This window comes from Phodopus roborovskii, unplaced genomic scaffold, assembly GCF_943737965.1.
Source record: "Phodopus roborovskii unplaced genomic scaffold, PHOROB, whole genome shotgun sequence".
Lineage (NCBI taxonomy): Eukaryota > Metazoa > Chordata > Mammalia > Rodentia > Cricetidae > Phodopus > Phodopus roborovskii.
Genome location: NW_026126482.1, coordinates 31032501 through 31053396, shown reverse-complemented (window position 1 = coordinate 31053396; position 20896 = coordinate 31032501). Strand labels below are relative to the sequence as shown.

Here is a 20896-nt window from a genome sequence, read left to right as displayed (position 1 = left end):
CCCACAGGGTGGTTCACACCCATCCTGAACTCCAGTCCCAAGCGATCTGAGACCATTGTTGCCTCTGCAGAGATGTGATGTAGACATACATGCAGGCAAAACACTAATATATGCAATATAAAATAACTTTTAAAGTGCAAGTGTAAGCAAACCAAGTGTGGGTGCGAAGGTAGAGGGGCCAGGGCACATCAACACTGCTGCTCTGCATTCACAGGGCACTTTAGGAAGCACTGGGCTGATGTCTAGTGAAGAAGCTGTAAGCTTGGGACCACACAACAATTCCACCTCTGTGTATTTCCCAAACAGAGGATGGGATGCAGGGAAGTGCCCATCTCACTTCCCCTGTGACTCGGATGAGATGAGTTACAAGCTCTAGTAAGGGTGTGGGCTTGAGATTAGGGTGGTCAAAGGGAGAAATGGCCCCAGTGGTCGGTGACCAAGGCATGCAGAGCCAGACCCTCTGAGAACATCAATTCTCCATTCCCCTTAACACCTTTTTATTTCTCAGCTCCAATAACTTAACTGCTTCTTCTTCTTCTCCTTCTCCTCCATTTCCTCTTCCTCCTCCCCCTCCTTCTCCTTCTCTGTCTCTCTCTCCACCTTCAGCTCCTAGCCTGCATCCAACTTCCAAGCCAACTTCCCTATCTCCCTGACCCCTGATTCTTCTGCTTGCCACTCACTTTTTAAAAAACCTTGTGATAATATTAGGCCCATTTGAAAAGCTCATTTTAATGTCAGATGACTATCAAATTTGAATCCAGCAGAAACTTTTAATTAGTTCCTGTCATATAACCTAATATAGTCACAAATTTGAGGGTTTAGGATGGTGTCTTACTTAGGGATTCTATTGCTGAGATGAAATACCATGACCAAAAAGCAAGCTAGGGAGGAAAGAGTTTATTTGGCTTATACTTCCATATTGTTGTTCATTACTGAAGGAGGGCAGGACATGAACTGAAAAAAGGGCAGGAACCTAGAGGTAGGAGCTGATGCAGAGGCCATGGAGGGGTGCTGCTTGCTGGCTTGTTTCCCCTGGCTTGCTTAGCCTGATTTCTTATAGAACCCAGGACCACCAGTCCAGGGATGGTACCACTCACCATAAGTTGGGCCCTCCCTCATCAATTACTAGTTAAGAAAATGCCTCAACTGAGATTCCCTCCTTTCAGATGACTCTAGTTTGTGTCAAGTTGACATAAAACTAGCCAACAAAGACAAACATTTTACTCACTTTTTACCTCTAAAGGTCACACAGGTGGGGGACCATGATAATTGAGCATCTTTGGGCTGTTATACCTACCATAGGATCCAGCAGTGAGAATACTGTTAAAAAGTGGCTGGCCAATGTAGAAAATGGAGAAATAAACATCTCTTTTGGTGTCCATTCACAACTCCTCACACTTTAAGTGGATGCTCTAAAGCAGTGGTTCTCAACCTGTGGGTTGTGACCCCATGACTTAGTTGGCCAATGGGATGTTATCAAACATGCAGGCAGAGGCCTAAAGGTCACTTGTGTATGCCTCGTTTACTGTTCTTGTTTCTCTGACTTTACCATGTGAATATGTCCCCATGGTCTTTTGCAGGACCAAGGCCTGGGGGACAAAGCTGATTCATTTAAGTAGTTGTAGCTGTGCACATCTGAGTCACCAGTGTCCAGTAAAAGCTTCAGACATGTTACCAGAGTCCCATTAAGGTTTGAAGAGCTGTACTTGACTACTCCACAATTGACAGACACATATGTGAGCCCTGCAGAGATCACCTGGGCCTTACTGAGGTTTTATGGTTGTTCAGGAGGGGGCATTTATAGTGGCAATGGAGAGATTGCTGATAGATGATGTCCATGTATTTGTCCAGGAGTGTTTTGAATAAGGGCTATGCATTTATCTCTTGAACACCTAAATTTAACAAGACTGTATTCCACGGCAGGTACATAGTTATCAAGAAAAATAGCAAATTGGGAGCAGGGTAGAGGGAAAATGGAGTTAAGAGAAAGAGAAGGGGAGAAAAGAACACAAGGGAGCAGGGATCGAGTCAGGGGAAGAATAGAGGAGAGCCAGAAAAGAGATACCATAATAGAGGGAGCCATTATAGGTTTAAAGAGAAATCTGGCACTATGGAAAAAGTCCAGAGACCTACAAGGATGACCCAACTAACAATCTAAGCAATAGTGAAGAGGCTACCATAAATGTTCTTCCCGATAATGAGATTGATGACTACCTTATATGCCATCCTAGAGCCTTCATCTAGTAGCTGATGGAAGCAGAAGCAGACACCCACAACTAAACACCAAGCAGAACTCCTGGAATCCAGTTGCAGAGAGGGAGAAGTGAAGGGCAAAGGGGTCAAGACCAGGCTACAGAAACCCACAGAGACAGGTGACCTGAACAAGGGGGAACTCATGGAACCCAGTCTGACCGCTGGAAAACCGGCATAGGACTGACCCAGACCCCCTGGATGTGGGTCTCAGTTAGGAGGCCTGGGCAGTCTATGGGACCTCTGACAACAGAACCAGGATGAATCCCTAGTTCAGGAACCAACTTTGGGAGCCCACTCCCTTAGCCTAGAGACAAGAGGCAGGGCCTAGGCCCTACTCCAAATACCATGACAGATCCTGAGGAGTGGATGGGGGATGGGATGGGGGGTCTGTGGAGAGCATGAGAGGGAGAGGGAACTGGGATTGATAAGTAAAATAAGAAAAAATATTAAATAATAAAAAAGAATGCCATCAAGATATTTACTTTAGGTAACTCTCTTTTACAAATGCTATTTTTGCTTATTCATTTAGCTAAATAGATGCTGACCACATTCTATTCTCGATGAACACATCTGATTATGGGAAAAACCCTTTGAGCCATGGATGAGATACTAGCCCCCATACAAACCTTCAATTCCACACCATTCATGGGCTGCTTACTATGACCCAGTATTTCCCATGCCTTATCTTAGTCTATTGTTAGAAACTGTGAATCAGGCTTTATCATTCCTAATTTGTAGCAGAGCAAACTATCTAGAGAGGGCAAATGCTCAGAGGATGATGGCACGATCTGAAAGGGTGAGACCATAATGCCAGAGTCACCGTTGGCCCCAAGCTCTTGGGCACAAGGGCTGCTTTATTCTTTTTAAATGAATGCTTGCAACAAGGAAGCCTGATGAGCCAGGGGCCTGTGGGAGGAAAGTGCTGCTCTTGATAAGGTCTGCAATCGTTCTTTGCTGCTAGTGTTCTTCGGATTTCTCTCTCAAGAGGTGGCAAATCTGAAAGGCACTGTATTCTGATTTTGCAGGTTGGCTTCCTACCAGATAACTGACCTGATGTATGGCCTGAATATTTATGTTTCTTGGTAGTTTTATAGAATTGCATTTGGGAGATATAGGAAAAAGAGAAAATTTGTTTCCCCAAAGTTCTTTACTGCAAGTCTAAAACCTTGCAAACCATGTTAGAAGCAAACATAGTCTATTCCTTCAAATACCCTGGATTTGGTCTGTTTTTAAAAGGCCAATGCTGAGTGTGACAGGGGACACAGGCTGTATATTTTACTAGTAGAAAGGCGGGGGGGGGGGGAGAGGCAGAATTCATAGTGGAAAGCAAGCCCCTGCTCTGAGGTACCCAATTCTTAGAGTTCCCACAAAAGAAACTTAATTTTACAAGATCATTATTGGTTTCAAAGGAGCTTTTGCAATCTGCTTATCATGACATCAAAAGACTTCAAGAGGCAGACTGAGAAGCTTGCCTGAGAGTTCCTGCTCAAAGAAAACATTAACATCCTGAGTGATATACAGAAGTGTATTGTCTACTCCCACGCTCCTTGCTTAGAGAATTTATCTATCTACCCCGCAGACCACTGAAAGCCAAGTCCTTCAACAAAGACAGGCTGTGGACTAACTGGAGGTAGCCATTGTACTATGGTCTGGATATGAAATGATGCACCAGACTGGGTAGAGCATCCCTACCTTCACAAATGTCTCCAGCATTTCTTCCCAGCATGTCGGCATGGCTGCCACTGTGCAGGAGGACTGAGATGTCATGTTAACCTGTGCTGCAGCACAGCATAAACTGATGCTGGAGAAAGGCACACTCTGTCTAACAAGTTTGGTGTAAATATTGGCTTCCAAAACCCAGAGTTCCCAGTCTTCATATGGAAGATTATTTCCCTCTGACTGCCCACTGCCGACAATTACTGTGAGTGTGAAAGAAAGTCAGACACAGCTCTGCGCATTCTGTGTCCATTCACGATCCTCTCACATAGAGAAAGCCGTTCTTCGCCTACCTGAGTCCTCCCCTTCAAAGCCCAGGTCTGATCTCACATCGGTGAAACCACCGGAGTGGAAGCTGAACCTCCTGCCCACATCACAGTTCCCACTGTCAATTCTACCTTGACACCCAGCCCCCCCCCCCCAAACCTTTCTCACACGTCTTTGTTCCTAGGGGCAAACACAAGACTCTGGTTCTATAATTAGAGGTAGCATGAGGAAAATGGGAAGCAGACAGCCATAGCTCTCACCAGCAGCCTCCATATGCTTCTGTACAGCATCGAGGACTCTGTTCCTAGCTTCAGTGGCCTACAAACGACCCAGCATCTGCCTTTCATACCTCTTCCTATTGAAGCTCTTCAGCTGTGTCCTGTTTCCTGCAAAGAGCTCTGGTCCTGATACCTCTTCAAAGGCTTTCCACCGTGTTATGCTTCAATGCTATCTAACTTAGCAATGGACATGTTCCACATTTGATACATACCCACTGTTTTAGTTACTATAATAAAAACTCCACAGACTGGGGACCATTTGAACAACAGATCTGGAGTTTGACAAGTCTAGATGAAGACCTGGCAGAGCTGCTTGCAAGTTCATGTACGGCACTTCCTTGCTGTGTCTTCACCTGGGATTATAGATGATTTAGGCCTACTGTAATGGGGCCGCTGCCACCATAACCTGTACTGCACTCCCTTTCATGGAGATGTTCTGGGGAGATGTGACTGTTGAGACACACTGTTTTCTTCCTGAGACACTTGAAAGGCAACTCCACACCTCATATCTCTATGTTCCAAGCAGTGCTTAACACTGCTGAGCAGCTTTGGCCCCGCAGAGTTGGCAGAATTTTTACTTTAACTATTTTTGGAGGGTAAAAAAAATACTACTATTCACATCAGGTACAAACTGGGATAGCCCCAGACATATGAGACACAGGATTCTACCTGGTGTTAGTAAGGAGTCACTGAATAAGAAGGGGAAAATGACACTGAGAGAGACAATGAATGACAAGAAGATATGAGAAAGCTCTAGAAAGCTGGGGCCCACTCACCACAGGGAACAATGTTTCTAAAGAGTTTTCCTAACTCCAGCCCTTAAGGGTGTGATGGGACACCAGGGACCTTTTGGATTCAAAAGCTGCTTAATCCAGCTTTTGATCTAACAAGGAAGCTTAACCAACAAATGCTCCCACTCTGAACAGATTCACTTTAGATTTGGGAAAAATCACCCACAAATTACACAGTTACATTATTGGGCTAGCTAAATGTGATTGTCAACTTGGATGGATTACGAAAAGCCCAAAGCATCAGCAAAGAACACTTTGGGTGTGGCTGCAAGGGTGTTTCTGAACTGAGTGAATAAGACCTGCCCTGAATATGGGCAGTACCATCCCATGGGCAGGAGTCCCAGGGTGCATAAGGAGGAAAAGGAGGAAAGTGAGCTAAGTGCCAGCATCATTTCCCTTCCTTCTTGGTCTACCCGATGTAAGCAAGCAGCTTCTCATTTCTGCTGCCACAGTCATCAGCTCCTCCTGCCTCCATGTCATGACAGAATGTACCTTTTAATCACAAGCCAAACCAAACCCTTTCTTCCTTGGGTGACTTCTTACTAGACATTCGGTGACAGCCATGGAAGACAGTGTACCCCTTATGACTGCTACCCTCACTCTACCCCCTGCTCACCGGAGTCACAGCAGAAGAGAAGACTATCCACAACAGCCAGACCAAAACCTACACAAAGGTCTAGGGCACGTTAATGGCTTGTATCTCTAATTGCATGTCTATGGTGAAGATGGAAACAGAAGCAGTCAGGAGGCATCTGCATGCTGCAGGTATGAGCAACTCAGACTCAGCTGTCTGCTCTTGAACTCAGCCTCCCTAACTTGCATATCTGTCCAACTTCACTACTTTCTCCCCTATCCCAGTGGGGCAAAGAAGAGAGAGAGAGAGAGAGAGAGAGAGAGAGAGAGAGAGAGAGAGAGATAGAGATAGGCAGGCATCTCATTGTCACTGTGCACAGGAGCTCTGAGAGCACTTTTCATGGTATTCAGGTACCCTTCCCCAGACTACTCTAACAACCCAAGGCATTGCAAGCCTCAACACTAGGCACATAGCAGAGGCTCACTAAATAGTGGCTGTTATTATCATTATCAAGGCACAATTAGTCCCTTGATGCATGCAACTCTCCTTTCTATGCCCAGCTCCAACCCCCAGGAGGAAGAAAATTATCATTGCTGATTGCACAATTAGGGGTACAAGTGAAATGAAAGCTAATTGTTCAGCATCAGATCTGTTGATGATGCTTTGAATGGTACTCAAATTGGTACACGAAAGTTTTCGTAAACACATTCAACACAGTTCAACTGATGTAGCCCATACTAGTGTGGCAGTGTCCCACTAAATGCAGCACCAAAGAAAGTGTGGAGTAACAGCTATGCATCCAGCCTGTGCAATTTAAATGTGTCCTAACTGGTCTGCAAAAGAAACCAATGAGATGCAATATGGAAGAGAGCAATAAATATGATACTACATGTACTGTAGTCTTTAATTGTCTGTGACACCAATTTAACACTCAGATAATAAAGAATCCAGTATTGCATGGTTTAAAGTGAAAAAAGAAAATGAATCGGAAAAATGTCTCAGGATCATAGCCAACATCTTGGGGGTGGAAGGAGAATAGGAAGGAACACACCCTCATTTGCTCCTAACATGGTTAGCTGATCTGTTGGAAATTAGATCCACTTTCAACTTAATTATTAAGCTATTTCTTAACCTCATGAATGAAGTTTTCATGTGCTTTCAAATCTGGCCCTGAACTAATAGTCCCTTTCACTTCAGTGGTTTTGGAAATGAATGTTAGATGGGAAGGAAAGCATTTAAACAGTGTTTTTCTAAGGGTCAAAGCTCTGAAAACACAGTATAGTTTGTACATAAAATTCAGTACATCTGATGGTCTTACAGGCCCTTTGTTAGGTAATGTGGCAAGTATGCTATCCTAAAATGCCTTCTTTCTTACCAAGAGTGGCCACAGTGTCCAGCTTACTTGAGTGAGCCACACATGCCATAGTGCTGTGTATAGAGGTCAGAGGACAACTTACCGGTTCTAGTCTGTGGCAATATTTACTGTGCTAAGCGCCTCTTCTGTTACATCCTGTAAAACAGGTACTCCTGTGGATCTCACCTGGGCAGGTGAATTTCTTCAAATTCATACTGTTTGTTAGGAATGGAACAAGTATTCAAACCCAGGTTATCAGAATCCCAAACATATGCCCTGAATTGCCATGCTGCACTGTGTAAAAAAAGCCAAAGTAAGCAAAGTAATTTAAAGAAATCTATGGTCAAAATAACGGCCAGGAAATTGCTGTCCTATACTTACTAAATTCACATGTCTACTATGTTCATGTACATGTCCACATTATCCACTTTAATCCTCTCTGAATGATATAGTAAGTATGTGAGAGGCACTGTGATTCAAGGAAGTGAGCTGTAGGATATTACAGAAATTGTCACTATAATTGGACCCAAATCTGCCAGACCACAAGTCATCCTGGACATTCACAAGTGGCCCCTTCTTTCTTAAATGAATTCCATCACTAAGAAAGAACTTAACAACAACAACAACCAAAAAAAAGAGAAAAAAAATAATAATATTTGCAATAAACCCAAGTATATGTAAGCTTAAAATTCAAGAGAAAGTGTTTCTATCAGGCAGATCCAGCTCTGACGACTACTTTCTTCTTCTTCTCCTCCTCCTCTTTCTTTTTCCTCCTTTTGGATTTTTGAGACAGGGTTTCTCTGTATTGATTTGGAGCCTGTCCTGGAACTAGCTCTGTAGACCAGGCTGGCCTCAAACTCACAGAGATCCACCTGTCTCTGCCTCCCGAGTGCTGGGATCTGACTTCAGAAGTACTGGAGAGAGAATTGGTAAGATCAAATACTTGGTGTAGGAGTTACACAAGCCTCCAATAGCTCTGCTTCTCTCATCATGCAGGACCCAAAAGCTGCTATGACCTAGTACACTGGGCGATTAGTCCCACCCACTTCCTCATCATTTTCTGCCTCACCTTTCTGTTCTCCTTGGATCCAGTGTGGTTAGTCTGCTATATAAAGAGGAATTCCTGACCAGAAGTTATCAAATAGGATTCCTGCAATGCCAAGAGATCATACTAGGCTTCAGCCAATTGTCACCTGGTCTACACTAGACTCTTCCAAGATGAAAACTCTCATTAGGGTTATTTACTGATATATTTCTAGATATAGTAATAAATGGAATTCTTTCATAAATAATTAAGGTAGGTGATAACACAGATAATGTAAGATTGACTAGAAGGTGGGAACTATTCAAGGTAAGTAATCCTGGGGATGTGGGACGAAGTCGATATGACTGTTAGATGTGCTTGAGATTCTCTGTAAATAGATTTAAACATGATCATAAAACAAAACCTGACCCCACTCTTGGATGATGAGTCACAGGTAATTTTTTATTCTATTGAATGGTTGTTGATTTATATACCTCACTACGCTTGTCCACCTGTAGGTTTCCTTTTTTCTTGTTGAATCATGATCTCTCTGTGCAGCCCATGCTGGCCTTGAACTTATAGTGATCCTCTTGCATCATGTACCAAAGTATTGAGTGCTGGGATTCCAAGTAGATGCCACTATCCCCTTTTGATGTCTACCTGCAGTTTCTATATCTGTTGGTAAACTATTATATTTTATATTTACATATATTATATCTACAGTGTCTATATCTGGTGTAAGCTATTATATTTATATCTGTAGTTTCTACATCTTTTGTAAGCTATTATATTTAAAACCATAAAAATACTCTGAAGGGAAGTACCTCACAGGGACGGATAATGCTGCTCATAGAAGCTATGGGCTATTAAACCCGTATTATCCTATGAGCTGAGTTGTTGATCAGAAAGGATCCACATACTTCCCAAACAAAACAGACTACTGCCATTGCTCTTGATTACCCATTGGAACTAGTTCATATAACCCCACTGTTGAAGATACCATGCACTTCTGCTTCAGGTCCCAGAGAAATGGCTAAGGAGAATTGTCCCTGATGGCTAGCTTTCATAGCACTGGAAGGTGTTATATAGACTGCTGAAGGGGAAAACTCATTAATGGTCTTATCTAGCTGTGAACCCTGTGAGCTATCAACCAACCAGGCAAAATGTGCTCACTGGTGCAATAATGGCATTACTGAGAGGCAGTAACCAACCAGTTATGATTGGATTTGAGGCAGGAAAGAATTCATGTCTAATATTGTAAACCTGGTCAGAGGCCTATGGCTTGGGAGGTCATTAGCCATAGAGGGTGTTGTTTTGCTAAGTGAACGTGGTATCCAACTGCCTTCTAAACATTTACATTCATACCCATAGATTAGTACTATTCTCAGCCTCTGTTTGCAATGGATGATGGTTAATGCAGAGACTCACAACTGGCCAAAGTGATGAGAATCAATGACTGTTGAGTGCTCAACCCTAAGTAGGACATCTTTATCATCCCCTCAAAGGCCCAGGAGTATTAATGAAGAGAAGGCAGAAGAGGGCTATGATTTTGTCTCTTGGACATGGCATGCTGCACTGATGAACTCAAAGTAGCTATTTGTACAAGACTTGCCTGCCATGTTTTCATGAGGAAGAGGCTCATGCAGTCCCATTTCCTTTTAAGGTACATGGGGGGCAGGTAGACTCATGTGCCTCAGCAGTGTGGTCACTGATAAGTTGTACTTTCTCAAATAAATACTTCCCACTTAAGCTCCTGCAAGCAACCCTAATTTAATGCAAAGGGGTGCTCTACCCTATGTGTGCACTGTATGATAGTAGAAAGGGAAGCGATTTGGAGGAAGAGGATAAGATAATGGGGGTACGGTATAAGCAAAGTTTTACACACACACACACACACACGGAATTATGATAGAAATAAAATTAAAAATAGATAATGTATCTGCTATAATGGTTCACACCTATAATCCTGGTATGACAGGAAGGAGAGCTGTGAGTTTGGGGCCAGCCTATGTTACATAGTGAATTCCAGAGCAGCATGGACTATGCAGTGTGTTCTGATCTCAAAAACAAGACTAGACAAAACAATCTCATATCTCTAAAAATACCTGACTGAATCACTCCCAGAGTTTTTGATGTGGGAAGCTGGGGAGGGGCAGAGGTGGAATTGGTGTTCTTCCACAGCTCAGGGATAATTGTGAGCATGGGGACCACAGTGAAGAATTACCGTCTTAGAATATATGTCACCATCCCTTCCCCCACCTTTGGAGTCCAGTCCCCTGGCATAGCTGTTCTATAAGAAAGGTCACAGTCTGACCTTCACTTGATTTACAGTCGTCTCTGAACTCAGACGCCTTCACTTAAATTATTATATAACATTTCCTAAATCAACCACACTTTCTCAACTTAATTCTTAAGTTGTGGGTGGCATTTGACTCTCATCTTCCCTAAAAATAGTCAGACTAATTGTGTCCCTGCTTTTCTGTCCTCCTCCTCTATACCTCTAATAAAACTGAGAAGAGGAGAATTGACATTTTTAACTGTCTCAATGGTACAAACCTATAAGCCCAGTTTCTGAGGCTTTGTAAATAAAATTTACAAAGGTGGGAATTACATGGTAGAAACTTGCATCATATGAGGAGGCTCTGAGTCCAATTCATAGTGTGTCAAAAAAGAAGAAAAAGAAGAGGTTTTGCTCTGTCCTTTTCCATGGAAATATAATTTCTTAGAGATGGCAACTCTAATTTATGATAGTCCCTCTTTCCATCATTTTCTGGGGAATGTAATCATTATTTAAAGTAATAATTCTTGATTTTATTAATATTTATGGAATTCCAAGTTCTTCCACGTGGTAGTATTGACTCTACTGTCAAGAGATTTTCTTATTCACTGAATAGTAGAGACAGAAGGCCTACTCTCCATTACCATGTTGTATGAGAGACAACCATGGTTTGGGGAGCCCAGTGATATGAAGAAGGTCCTTAAATAAATTAAAGGAACAGAGCAAGCCCAAAACACAGGGCTAAACATGTAAAACATGACCTGAAAGATGGCTTAGCAGTTCACTAGCAAAGCCTTTTGATCCTGGCATGTTGGTCATGTGTTTACAGACTGACAAATACAGATAAAGACTAAAAGAGGAAGTCAAAAACAACAATGCAAGAAAGAACTGTGTGACATTTCTCTTAAACACCCCCACCCCTGCAGAGTCCTTACTTATAGTTTCATGTATGCAATATAATTCATTTGTATAAGCCCAGGGAAGCTAGGAACCACATGAACTCACCGTACCTGGCCCTCTGAGCTGTCCTGTGCAAAGGCAGGCTAGTGGCAATACTATTTCCTAAGCTGGGAGAAGGGAGAGGAGGCAAGTGGGTCTCCTAGAATTGAAGTGGGACTGGACTTTCCAAAAGCACACGGTGTACAAGAATAGCAGAAGGGGCTGTTGTTCATGTTGTAATAACAGAAGGTTTTAGAGCTTGAGCCCTTACAAGAGATGCACATGTGAGAACTAAGCCAGATAGAGTCTTTCAAATATTTCTGCCATTTGTTGTAAAATTCTTTCCATTACAGCAATTAAAAATTGATTTCATAGGGCTAGAGATATAGCACAGTCATAGAGGGTTTTTCCAATGTGCATGAGGCCATGAGTTCAAGCTCCAGAATGGCAAGTAAAGAAAAAATGATCTCTTAAAGCACACTATAGGTTACCTAATTTCCTTAAAAAACATTCAGAGAATAAGCTGATATAATCCAGTCAAATATATAGCCAATTAATTCCAATGCCAGACTACTGTTGCTCCCAGGCAACATAAGATGAAGAACAAACAAACAAAAATCTCAAACAATGAAAACAATAACTGAAATACTTCCAAAACCACAAATCAACATCAGTGATTTTGTTTCTCAAATGTTAACAAGATGGTAGCCTCAAACTGGTTACGGTGGTATATGCCCTATAATCCTAGTGCTTGGGAGGTAAAAGCAAAAGGATTAGGAGTTCAAAGTCATCTTCAGCTACAAAGCAAGTTCAAGGCTAGTCAAGTGTACATGAGACCCTGTCTGAAAGTAAAATAAAAAAATACCGGTGAGATGTCTCAGTGGATGAAAGTATTTGCTGAACAACCCTGACAACCAGAGATCAATTCCTGGATCTCACAGTGGAAGGAGAAAACCCACTCCCCAGAGTTGCTCTCTGACATACTTACACACGAGCACGCGCATGTATGCACACACACACACACACACAGACACACACACACACACACACACACCAATGAAAGTGATGATAATAATACTACTAAAGTGTATGCACATAAAAGAAGAAAGCTAACATGGTTTTGACACATGCTAATCCATGCCCCTTTGCTGTGGGCTAGATACCATGTATAGGTACCCTCCTGTGCAGTAGCCAAGCACAGAAGAGGTGCCACACCTACTGGATTTGAGTTCAACATCCATCAGTAAAGACAGAGGTGGAGGACACATTTGTCACTGTTCCTGAAGCAAAGCTGTACTTCCATTATTTCAATTAGGATGCCTTTACTATTCATTTGAACTAAGAGCTACAGAGGAAATTGTCTAGGAACTGCATGGGCACATAAGTATCAGTTATCTTTTTTCCATATGTTAAATCATTGCTATATACTTTTGTGGGGGGGGTTGTTTAACAATTGTGTTTAAGAAAGGACATCAAATGATGCTTAGAAATGTGATACACATTTTCATTTCACACTCCATCAGCTTTTACAACTGTAGCTCAATGAAATGTGTGAGAGAGCTTGGCAAACAGCCATATTTACCAAGGTATAAAAAAAGGGGCCATGTTACATTTTTTTATACATTAAAAAATGTTTAGTTTTCACCCCACAGGACTCAAGTATATATGCAGCTCACACTAGCAAGAGGCAGCACACCACATGTGTGCCACAGCTTTAGTGTCTGTTCCCCTGTAGGCTTTAACTGTGCTACAAACAGCTTTGTCAGCAGGGGAACATCAGGTTCTCAACCCCCTCCCTCCAGGAGCTATGGTACAGAAACATGCTGGGTCTGTTCACCCTTGGTGTTGAATCTCTTACCTGTGAAAAACTGCTTTCTGCCTTCTGCTCTGGCCTGAAAAAGGAAGCAGGTTACTCCCTTTATGGGTAGAGGAGCAAAAGGCTACATCAGCAAACGCACAGCTGCACCTCTAGATCTCTGCCTGTCAGAAAAGGGCAGAGCCTCTGTGTCCTTCAAAAGGGGACTATATGTGATCACAGACTTATGGCCCAGGGTCACTGTACTCTGCAAGCTGCCAGGTCATTGGCAGTGTGGAGGGAAAGAACGTTTGACTTACCTTTGTCAAACCCGACACTTCTCCCTTGGCCAGCGGCTTGCTGATGGATGGCGTGTAGATTTTGGTGTCTGATACTGGCTGTCCTTTCAAAAAGTGTTTTCCTGATTCATAAATGTCTACTTCAACCATTTTCCCCATGAATTCAGGGTTCTTTGGCACTAAAACCTGAAAACAAATGTTCAGAAATGGAAAGATTTTAGTGCCAGCTGTATTTTACAATAGAACAATGTCATCGGAAGGGTCCTTGCTCCCACCACTCTCCCCACCATTAACTTCTTACAGTAGCACAGTGTTTATCACAGTGAAGAATGAAAAATGATATGCTACCAGCAACTAAGTCCTCACTTTATTCAAATGTCCGCAAAGGTTCTGTTCTGGGTTACCATTACAGAGTGCTCTATCTCCTGGCTGCTCAAGGATTTGGAGCCCAGGAGAGAGGCAAGGCTTCTCTGGGAGAAGCCAAGGGCCTGCAGACACAGGGCCTCCAACACCAGATGCCAGCTGTCCTGAAGCACAGCGGCAGGAAGCCTGTGAAATTTCCAACAGCCAGCCAGCCACTTCTGCACTGGCCTTTGATAGTCTGCCTTGCCTGTCCTGCACAAGGAAGAGAACAGATTCAATCATTTCTAATTTAGCTGTCAGGAAAATAGTTTAGTAGGTGCTTCAAATGAAGGCCTTGTGTGTGTGTGTGTGTGCATGCGTGTGTTGTGTGTGTGTGTGTGTGCGCGCGCGTGTGTGCATGCGTGTGCACAAGAGGGCAAGAAGAAGGACATTTGGAAGCAATTCTTTCAGTGGGACAGCACACTGGTGTTTGCCTAAATGACTGTTCTGGCTAACGGCTGCCTTTCATGCCTTTCATTGTTTGAAAAGAAATGTGTTTGTTAGTCTCATGAGCCAATCTCTGCACAGAAGCAGCCACTCTGAAAGCCACTTTAGCTGGCTCACAGGAAACTGTCAAATGGCTGTTTCTGATAGACTGACAGTGGTCCATGTTTGCCTCAACGAATGTCTCCTCTTATTGGGAACCTACAGGTAATTTGTATGCATTCTATCCCTGACACCTCTGCTTTAGTACTGTAGCTATTCACTAACCAACCTCTTCAAGTCAGGGTCCAACATAAATAGACCAGTGCTAAACCAATAATCCTTTGATATGTTGATGCAATCTTATTTAGAAATAAAAGTTATGCTTTGAAAGGCTTAGCTCTAGAGACAGAAAAGGGGGCATGGGTCAGGAAAGGTCAGGGAGGGTCCGGCAGTTGCCACACTGGGTGTTGGTTTTTCTGAGGTCAGTTTTTATGATCACTACACACATGGCTTCATCAAAGGGTAGGAAAAAGGTCACCTGGCGGGTGGCTGACTCATGGCAAACAGGCCAACTAAAAGAGCATTAGTATTAGGCCCTTTTAAATTCATTTTTATAAAGTTAGAAAATCCCTAGCCCAAACTATGTCTAGAAATTTTGGTGCTATTCCTGGGGAATATATGCCTTCTTGATCTGCTGCCTTGACCTGAATGAAGGGCTCAGTGTTTCTTGGTTTTCCCCCCCTCGGGTTTTAATAATTGGAAAAAGCCCAACTGCCTTACACTGGAGGAAAGAGCTAATGAGGCATGCCATTGCCTTTTAAATGAAGGGGGAAAGGTTCCCTGCTGAGGCAGAAACCCAGATGGCAAGGGGAAAGGAGAGGGAGGAGGCAACCAAAATACATGGGGTCCTCCCTGAGGCTGAGCAGAGGGCTGGCCTGCACAGGAGAATGGCTCTTCCTGAGATGGAGACAGGAAGAGGCTTAGCTTAAAGCCGAGGTACAGGATCTCCTTTCTCAGCTGCAGCCTTCTCTGTACCCAACAAGTGTGTCTACTTGGGCTCTGAGAGGTCCCACCATAACTCCAGTCATGGTTTCCCTTGCCCAGCCTTATCTAAAGTGCCCACATAGTACTTAATAATCCCCAAATTCCAATTCTAGTCATGACCCAGAGAGAGAGAGAAAGAGAGAGAGAAAATAAACCCACTTCTCATCTGATGAGAAAGAACAGACGGATAGGAAATACCATCGACATTAAGGAAAATTAATACGGCTCAGAACCATCTGTGGCCATCCCACGCCACTCTGAGTGTCTCCTAGGACACATTTCCCGTTGTCCTCGTTGGTCCATCCAGGGAGGCACTCTGTAAGTCACATCTGACATCCCCCCCACCTTGGAGGGTGGGGAGTGAACCCCAGGTGCTGATCCCTCTAGTGGCTGTTTGTTTACTCCGTGGGTATTTTTGGTCTAATTTCGTTTTTTCTACATTTTTTAAGATTTCTATTTTGAAGGAAAAAAAAAAAAAAAAAAAAAGCTTGGAACAGCAGGAAAAAGCCCTATTTGAACTCCACTCAGCCCTATGAACCACCAAGGAGGGCTTGTGAGGGTGAAGCAACTTCCCTTGGAGGGTTTTAGAAGCAGGGGTGCCCTTGGCAGTCTTCCTCACCTACAAGTGAAAGGGAACCTGCAGCTCCTGCTGATGTACATTTACTCTCACCTGCCTTCCAGTCAGGGCCCATCTCTACTCACTTTGTGTTAGCTGCTCAGTTCCCAATGGCCAGAAGCCCAAGGCTGCCCTGTCTTGGACTTGTGTGGCCCAAAATACACTTGGTAACTGACCAAAAAAAAAAAAAAAAAAAAAAATATATATATATATATATATATATGTGTGTGTGTGTGTGTGTGTGTGTGTGTGTGTGTGTCTTGTAATATATATATATATATATATATATATATATATATATATATCTCAGAGATAAACTGCCCAGCTAGCCTGGCCCCAACTAGCCTGACCTCTTGCTTGATTCAGTACTTTCTTCTTAAATGTCCCTGTTGCTTAAACTTTTAGAACTAAATTTGTGTTAAGAAATGAATACAAATGATTCTTACCTGCTCGTAGAATCGATTATGTGCAACATAAAACTTAGAATCAAAAGATTCTTCTGTTACCAGCACTTGTTGTCTTTCACCAATCTGTGGGGAGAAGAAAAGACAAGGGTAAAGAAGCAAGAATCCCAAAATACCTGTGAGTTCGAGGCCAGCCTGGTATACAGAGTGAGTTCCAGGACAGCCAGGGCTACACAGAGAAATTCTGTTTTGAAAAAAAAAAAATTCAAAAATAACTATCAGCCCATATAGTGTCCTGGACCATAGCTGCTTGCATTTAAAGTAGGCTGCAGATGGTCAGTTGTTTAACAGACAACACTGTGCATAACTCATTCAAATCTCTTGAAAAACATTAACTATGCAGGAATGCAAAATCACCACAGCACAAACTCAGTTTTTATATGACTAGGAAACAACTTGATCAGATTTCTTCCTTCCACACAAGAAAGATTAAAAAAAAAAAATTCCTAAAATACACCATGATCTAAATATCACTTTGTTTCTTGCAACAAACTCGCAAAACAAGCCAGGACAAGCTGCTTCTAATCCAAATGCAGGGAAATATTTTGGCAATATGGGAGAATAGTAATAAACATTAATTTGAGTTATGAGGGATATAACACTAAAGAAAATGCATCAGAACCTAGTCATTAGGGCTGCAAAGATTCTTCAGTGATTAAGTGTGCACACAGCTCCTCCAGAAAACCAACATTTGAGTTCAGCACCCATATTGGATGGCTTGCAGCTGCCTGTAACTCCACTTCCTGGGGATCTGAGTTCCTTTTCTGGCTCCAGGGGCACCTGGACTTACTCATGTACACATATCCCCTTCCTCACAGACAGACAGACAGACAGACAGACAGACAGACAGACAGACAGACCCACACACACACACACTAATTTAAAACATACATATAATTTAAAGAAACAAAATTAGTTAGGCCTTTACATCTAAGTCTTCTACATGTTCCACACAAATCTGAAATTATCACTAATTTGCATATGTATTTACTTGTCACTTATATTTTTCTCTGTTGTGGGCAAGTGTCGTTTCATTGTAGCTACAACTCCATTCCATATCACTGTTTTTGTTTTTAAGAGTAAACATGAAATTATGAAATTTTCTGATCAATGAATGGAACTAGAAGACATATAACGGAGTGAGGTAATCAATATCAGACCCAGAAAGACAAATGTTACATGTTCCACTCACAGGCGGTCTTCAAATGTGTGTTTACTCTAGAGAATATGTAAAATCCAGAAAGCCAGAGGAGGCATTGGTAGAGGGTGGAGGAGAAGGACCTTAAAGAGGATGGTAGAACACAGATGATGTGAAGTGGGGGTAAGGGCAGGAACGTTTAGGTATAAGGAGGGATGGGAGGGGAGGGCAAAGGGAGAAGGATGACTAATACTAAAAGAAGTTTGGAAAAACAGTATATATTTATAAGCTACACACACACACATACACACTTATATAAAAGAGTTTAATTGGAATTACTCTACACAGAGGACAATGTTCCTTCTTATGCTGCATCGTTTTTTGCCAACTTGACACAAGCTAGAGTCACTTGCCAAGAAGGAACTTCAGTTGAGAAAGTGCCCTCACCAGACTAGTTTGTGGAAAAGCCTGGGGGGGGGGCATTTTCCTGTTTAATGACTGGTGTGGGCAGGCTTACCGTACTGTGGGTGGTTGGCACTTCTGGTCAGGTGGTCCTGAGTGTATACAAAGCAGGCTGAGCCAGGCATGGTGGCTCATGCCTTTAATCCCAGCACCAGAGAGGCAGAGGAAGGTGGCTCCCTATGAGTGTGAGGCCTGCCTGGTCTACAAAGCTACACAGAGAGAACCTGTCTTGAAAAACAAACAAGCAAGAGAAGCAGGCTGAGCAAACCATGGAAAGCAAGCCAGTGAGCAGCATCCTCCACAGCCTCTGTGTCAGTTCCTTCCTGCCTTGAGTTATTGCCTGACTTCCATAGATGATGAACTTACAAATTGTACAATGAAATAAAGCCTTTCCTCCTCAAGCTGTTTGTGACCACGATGTTTCATCAGCACAATGGAAACTCTAAGATACCCCTAAAAGCCATAGTATGCCAAATAAAACCCAGTGACAGGTGTGGGATACTTCCCCTTGAGAGATGTCCTGGAAGCTCCCAAAACAATACAGGCCATTGCCTGTATTTGAACTTGATGGTAAGACCCTATTGCTAAAGACACCACACACTTTGGTCACAGGACATGGAGAAAACAAGTTGGTACTGAATAGGAAGCTTCTTCTCTGCCACTTAGCTTTCACAGTATTAGAAGGTGCTGTATAGGCAGCCAGGAGATAAAAGTCATCCACAGTATTGCTCAGCTGTGAACTAGAATAATAGGGATAGCAAGATATGGGTGTAATAGTGGCACACATGTTATGGAAGTAATCTCTTCCCTACCCCCCCAATGGGATTTATAGCCCTTTCTACAGGAGGAAACATTTGCCTGTTATTGTTAATTTGATCAAGAATCCATGGTTTGGGGCACTCACAGCCCCCCCCCAGAGGTGAATCAACAACTATTATTCTGTTGTCTTCTGGACATTACAAGAATGCTGACCTGCAATAGCGATTGCAGTTGTCGGCACAGGACTGGTACGGGGTCAGGCTGCTTAGCATTCTAGCACAGAGCAGGGAAGGGTTCTCGACCCCCAACTCTGAGCAGCTACTGGTAGTTGATTCATCATGGAGAAGGGAGAGTTAATTTTCCTTAAGAGTGTAGTCCCTGGCAGGTTGAGCATGCTCCAGTGGGTCACATAAACTGGAATCAGTGGGTAATTAAACAAGAGAGGACATAAGCTAGGAAAGGGTGGGGAAGAGGGTAGATCACTGTGGAGTTAGAGAAATATAGGATGAATATGACAAAGTAAACTCTATGAAAGTCTCAAAGACATAATGAAAATGCATTTTAAAAGCAACCAACCAATGGGTCTGTGTTACCAAATTATGCAGCCATTTTTAATGATCGTAAGTTAAATCAGTCAAATAATGGTTAAAGAAATGTGACTATGCTCCCTCCCAATTGTCATTTCCAAGTTTATTCCACTGTGAAATGTATCATTTAAGGGATCAATTACTTAAAAAAACAAAACTCAACCTTGTCAAAAATTTCTGCTCCCTCAAACCAGCTGTAAAGCCTCCTGGAATTGCTTTTGCTGTTGCTATTTGGTAAATACACCCCATACTGGCAGGATGATCCCCCCCCCCCAGAAAGTCCTATTCTCATTTGTAGGGACTTGTCACTGTGTTCAGGCAGTTATCATTTAGGGACCATAAACACAGCTGCACTGAGCAGACCACCTAACAATTAAAAAAAAAAAAGAACAGAGTAAACTCCCTACTCCCTCTTACATTGCCAATACCTAAGTACACCCCAGTGTGCCATCTAGCTTACCGCCCTATTCAAAATGCAGTCTCCTTAGCCAAAGGCTGTGAGGTCTTTGATAATTCTTTTTTAAAAAAAAAAAAAAAAAACAAGACAAATCTTACTCCCTGAAAAGCAATGCACACTTCTATAATATATCTCTTTAAAGACAATCTAAATATACCCCCAAGGAAAATTCCTCCAATTTCTATGATGAGCTTCTAGAATCCCATTTATCAAAAAAGACTGGTGAATAGTAGGTTTCATGGGTGTTAATTCTTGTGGAGAAAGCTGGGATATTTACACACAGCTCACAGTGTGAGTTGCTTATGACTTAGGAATAAGTAGCTGTCGATGGTTCTCAAGGTAATCTGCAATTATACTTCATCTAGCGTTAACACTATGAACACTGAAGGTGGGAGCTATTTGCTGTTTCTCTATGCTACAATGTTGTAATTTGTGTGGCCGGTTGTTTTATTTCATATGGAGATAAAAATGCTGGCAGTAAAATACAGGTATACAGTAAAACAAAAGCAAACAACAAGAAAAACTTTGTACATTTAGGTAGGCAGCTGGGATTGTGATCAATCAGAGAATCACTTTAGATGAGCCTTTTACTGTCATTTGCCAGAGGCTCAGGACTGTAACATGTGGAAATGGACAATAGCAAACACCTTTTCAGCCATGGACCTTGGTCACCACTATGTCTCTTACCAGAGGATTAGAACAAAATTCCCAGAGGATACTGAACAAAAGATTGTGGGAGACAGCTGGGCACTGTTCCGAACTGCTGCAATCCATCCCTATCTGCAAAGGCGTAAGAACTAGTGAGGTTCCCCTTGGTGATTTTTATGAATGAAGACTTGGACTGGATATCAACCACCACCATGAAGAGACCTGACTCCTTACGTCACCCTGAAGCTATAGGAGTTGAGGACTTTCCAAGAAGTACTTGGCTTTGGGAACAATAAAGACCTTACAGATTTGCCATATTATATGG

The 20896-nt window shown here is 42.6% G+C and overlaps 1 protein-coding gene across 1 annotated transcript in view; it reads right to left on the bottom strand.

Annotated features, from left to right (window-relative positions):
* Positions 1 to 20896, bottom strand: part of Cdkal1 (CDK5 regulatory subunit associated protein 1 like 1) — a 541752-nt gene that overhangs the window by 12480 nt on the left and 508376 nt on the right. The window contains exons 14-15 of the mRNA XM_051194503.1: positions 16503 to 16586; positions 13590 to 13754 (exon numbers count right to left, since the gene is read on the bottom strand). Coding sequence (XP_051050460.1) covers positions 13590 to 13754; positions 16503 to 16586 — 249 coding nt within the window. The remainder of the gene's footprint in view (positions 1 to 13589; positions 13755 to 16502; positions 16587 to 20896) is intronic.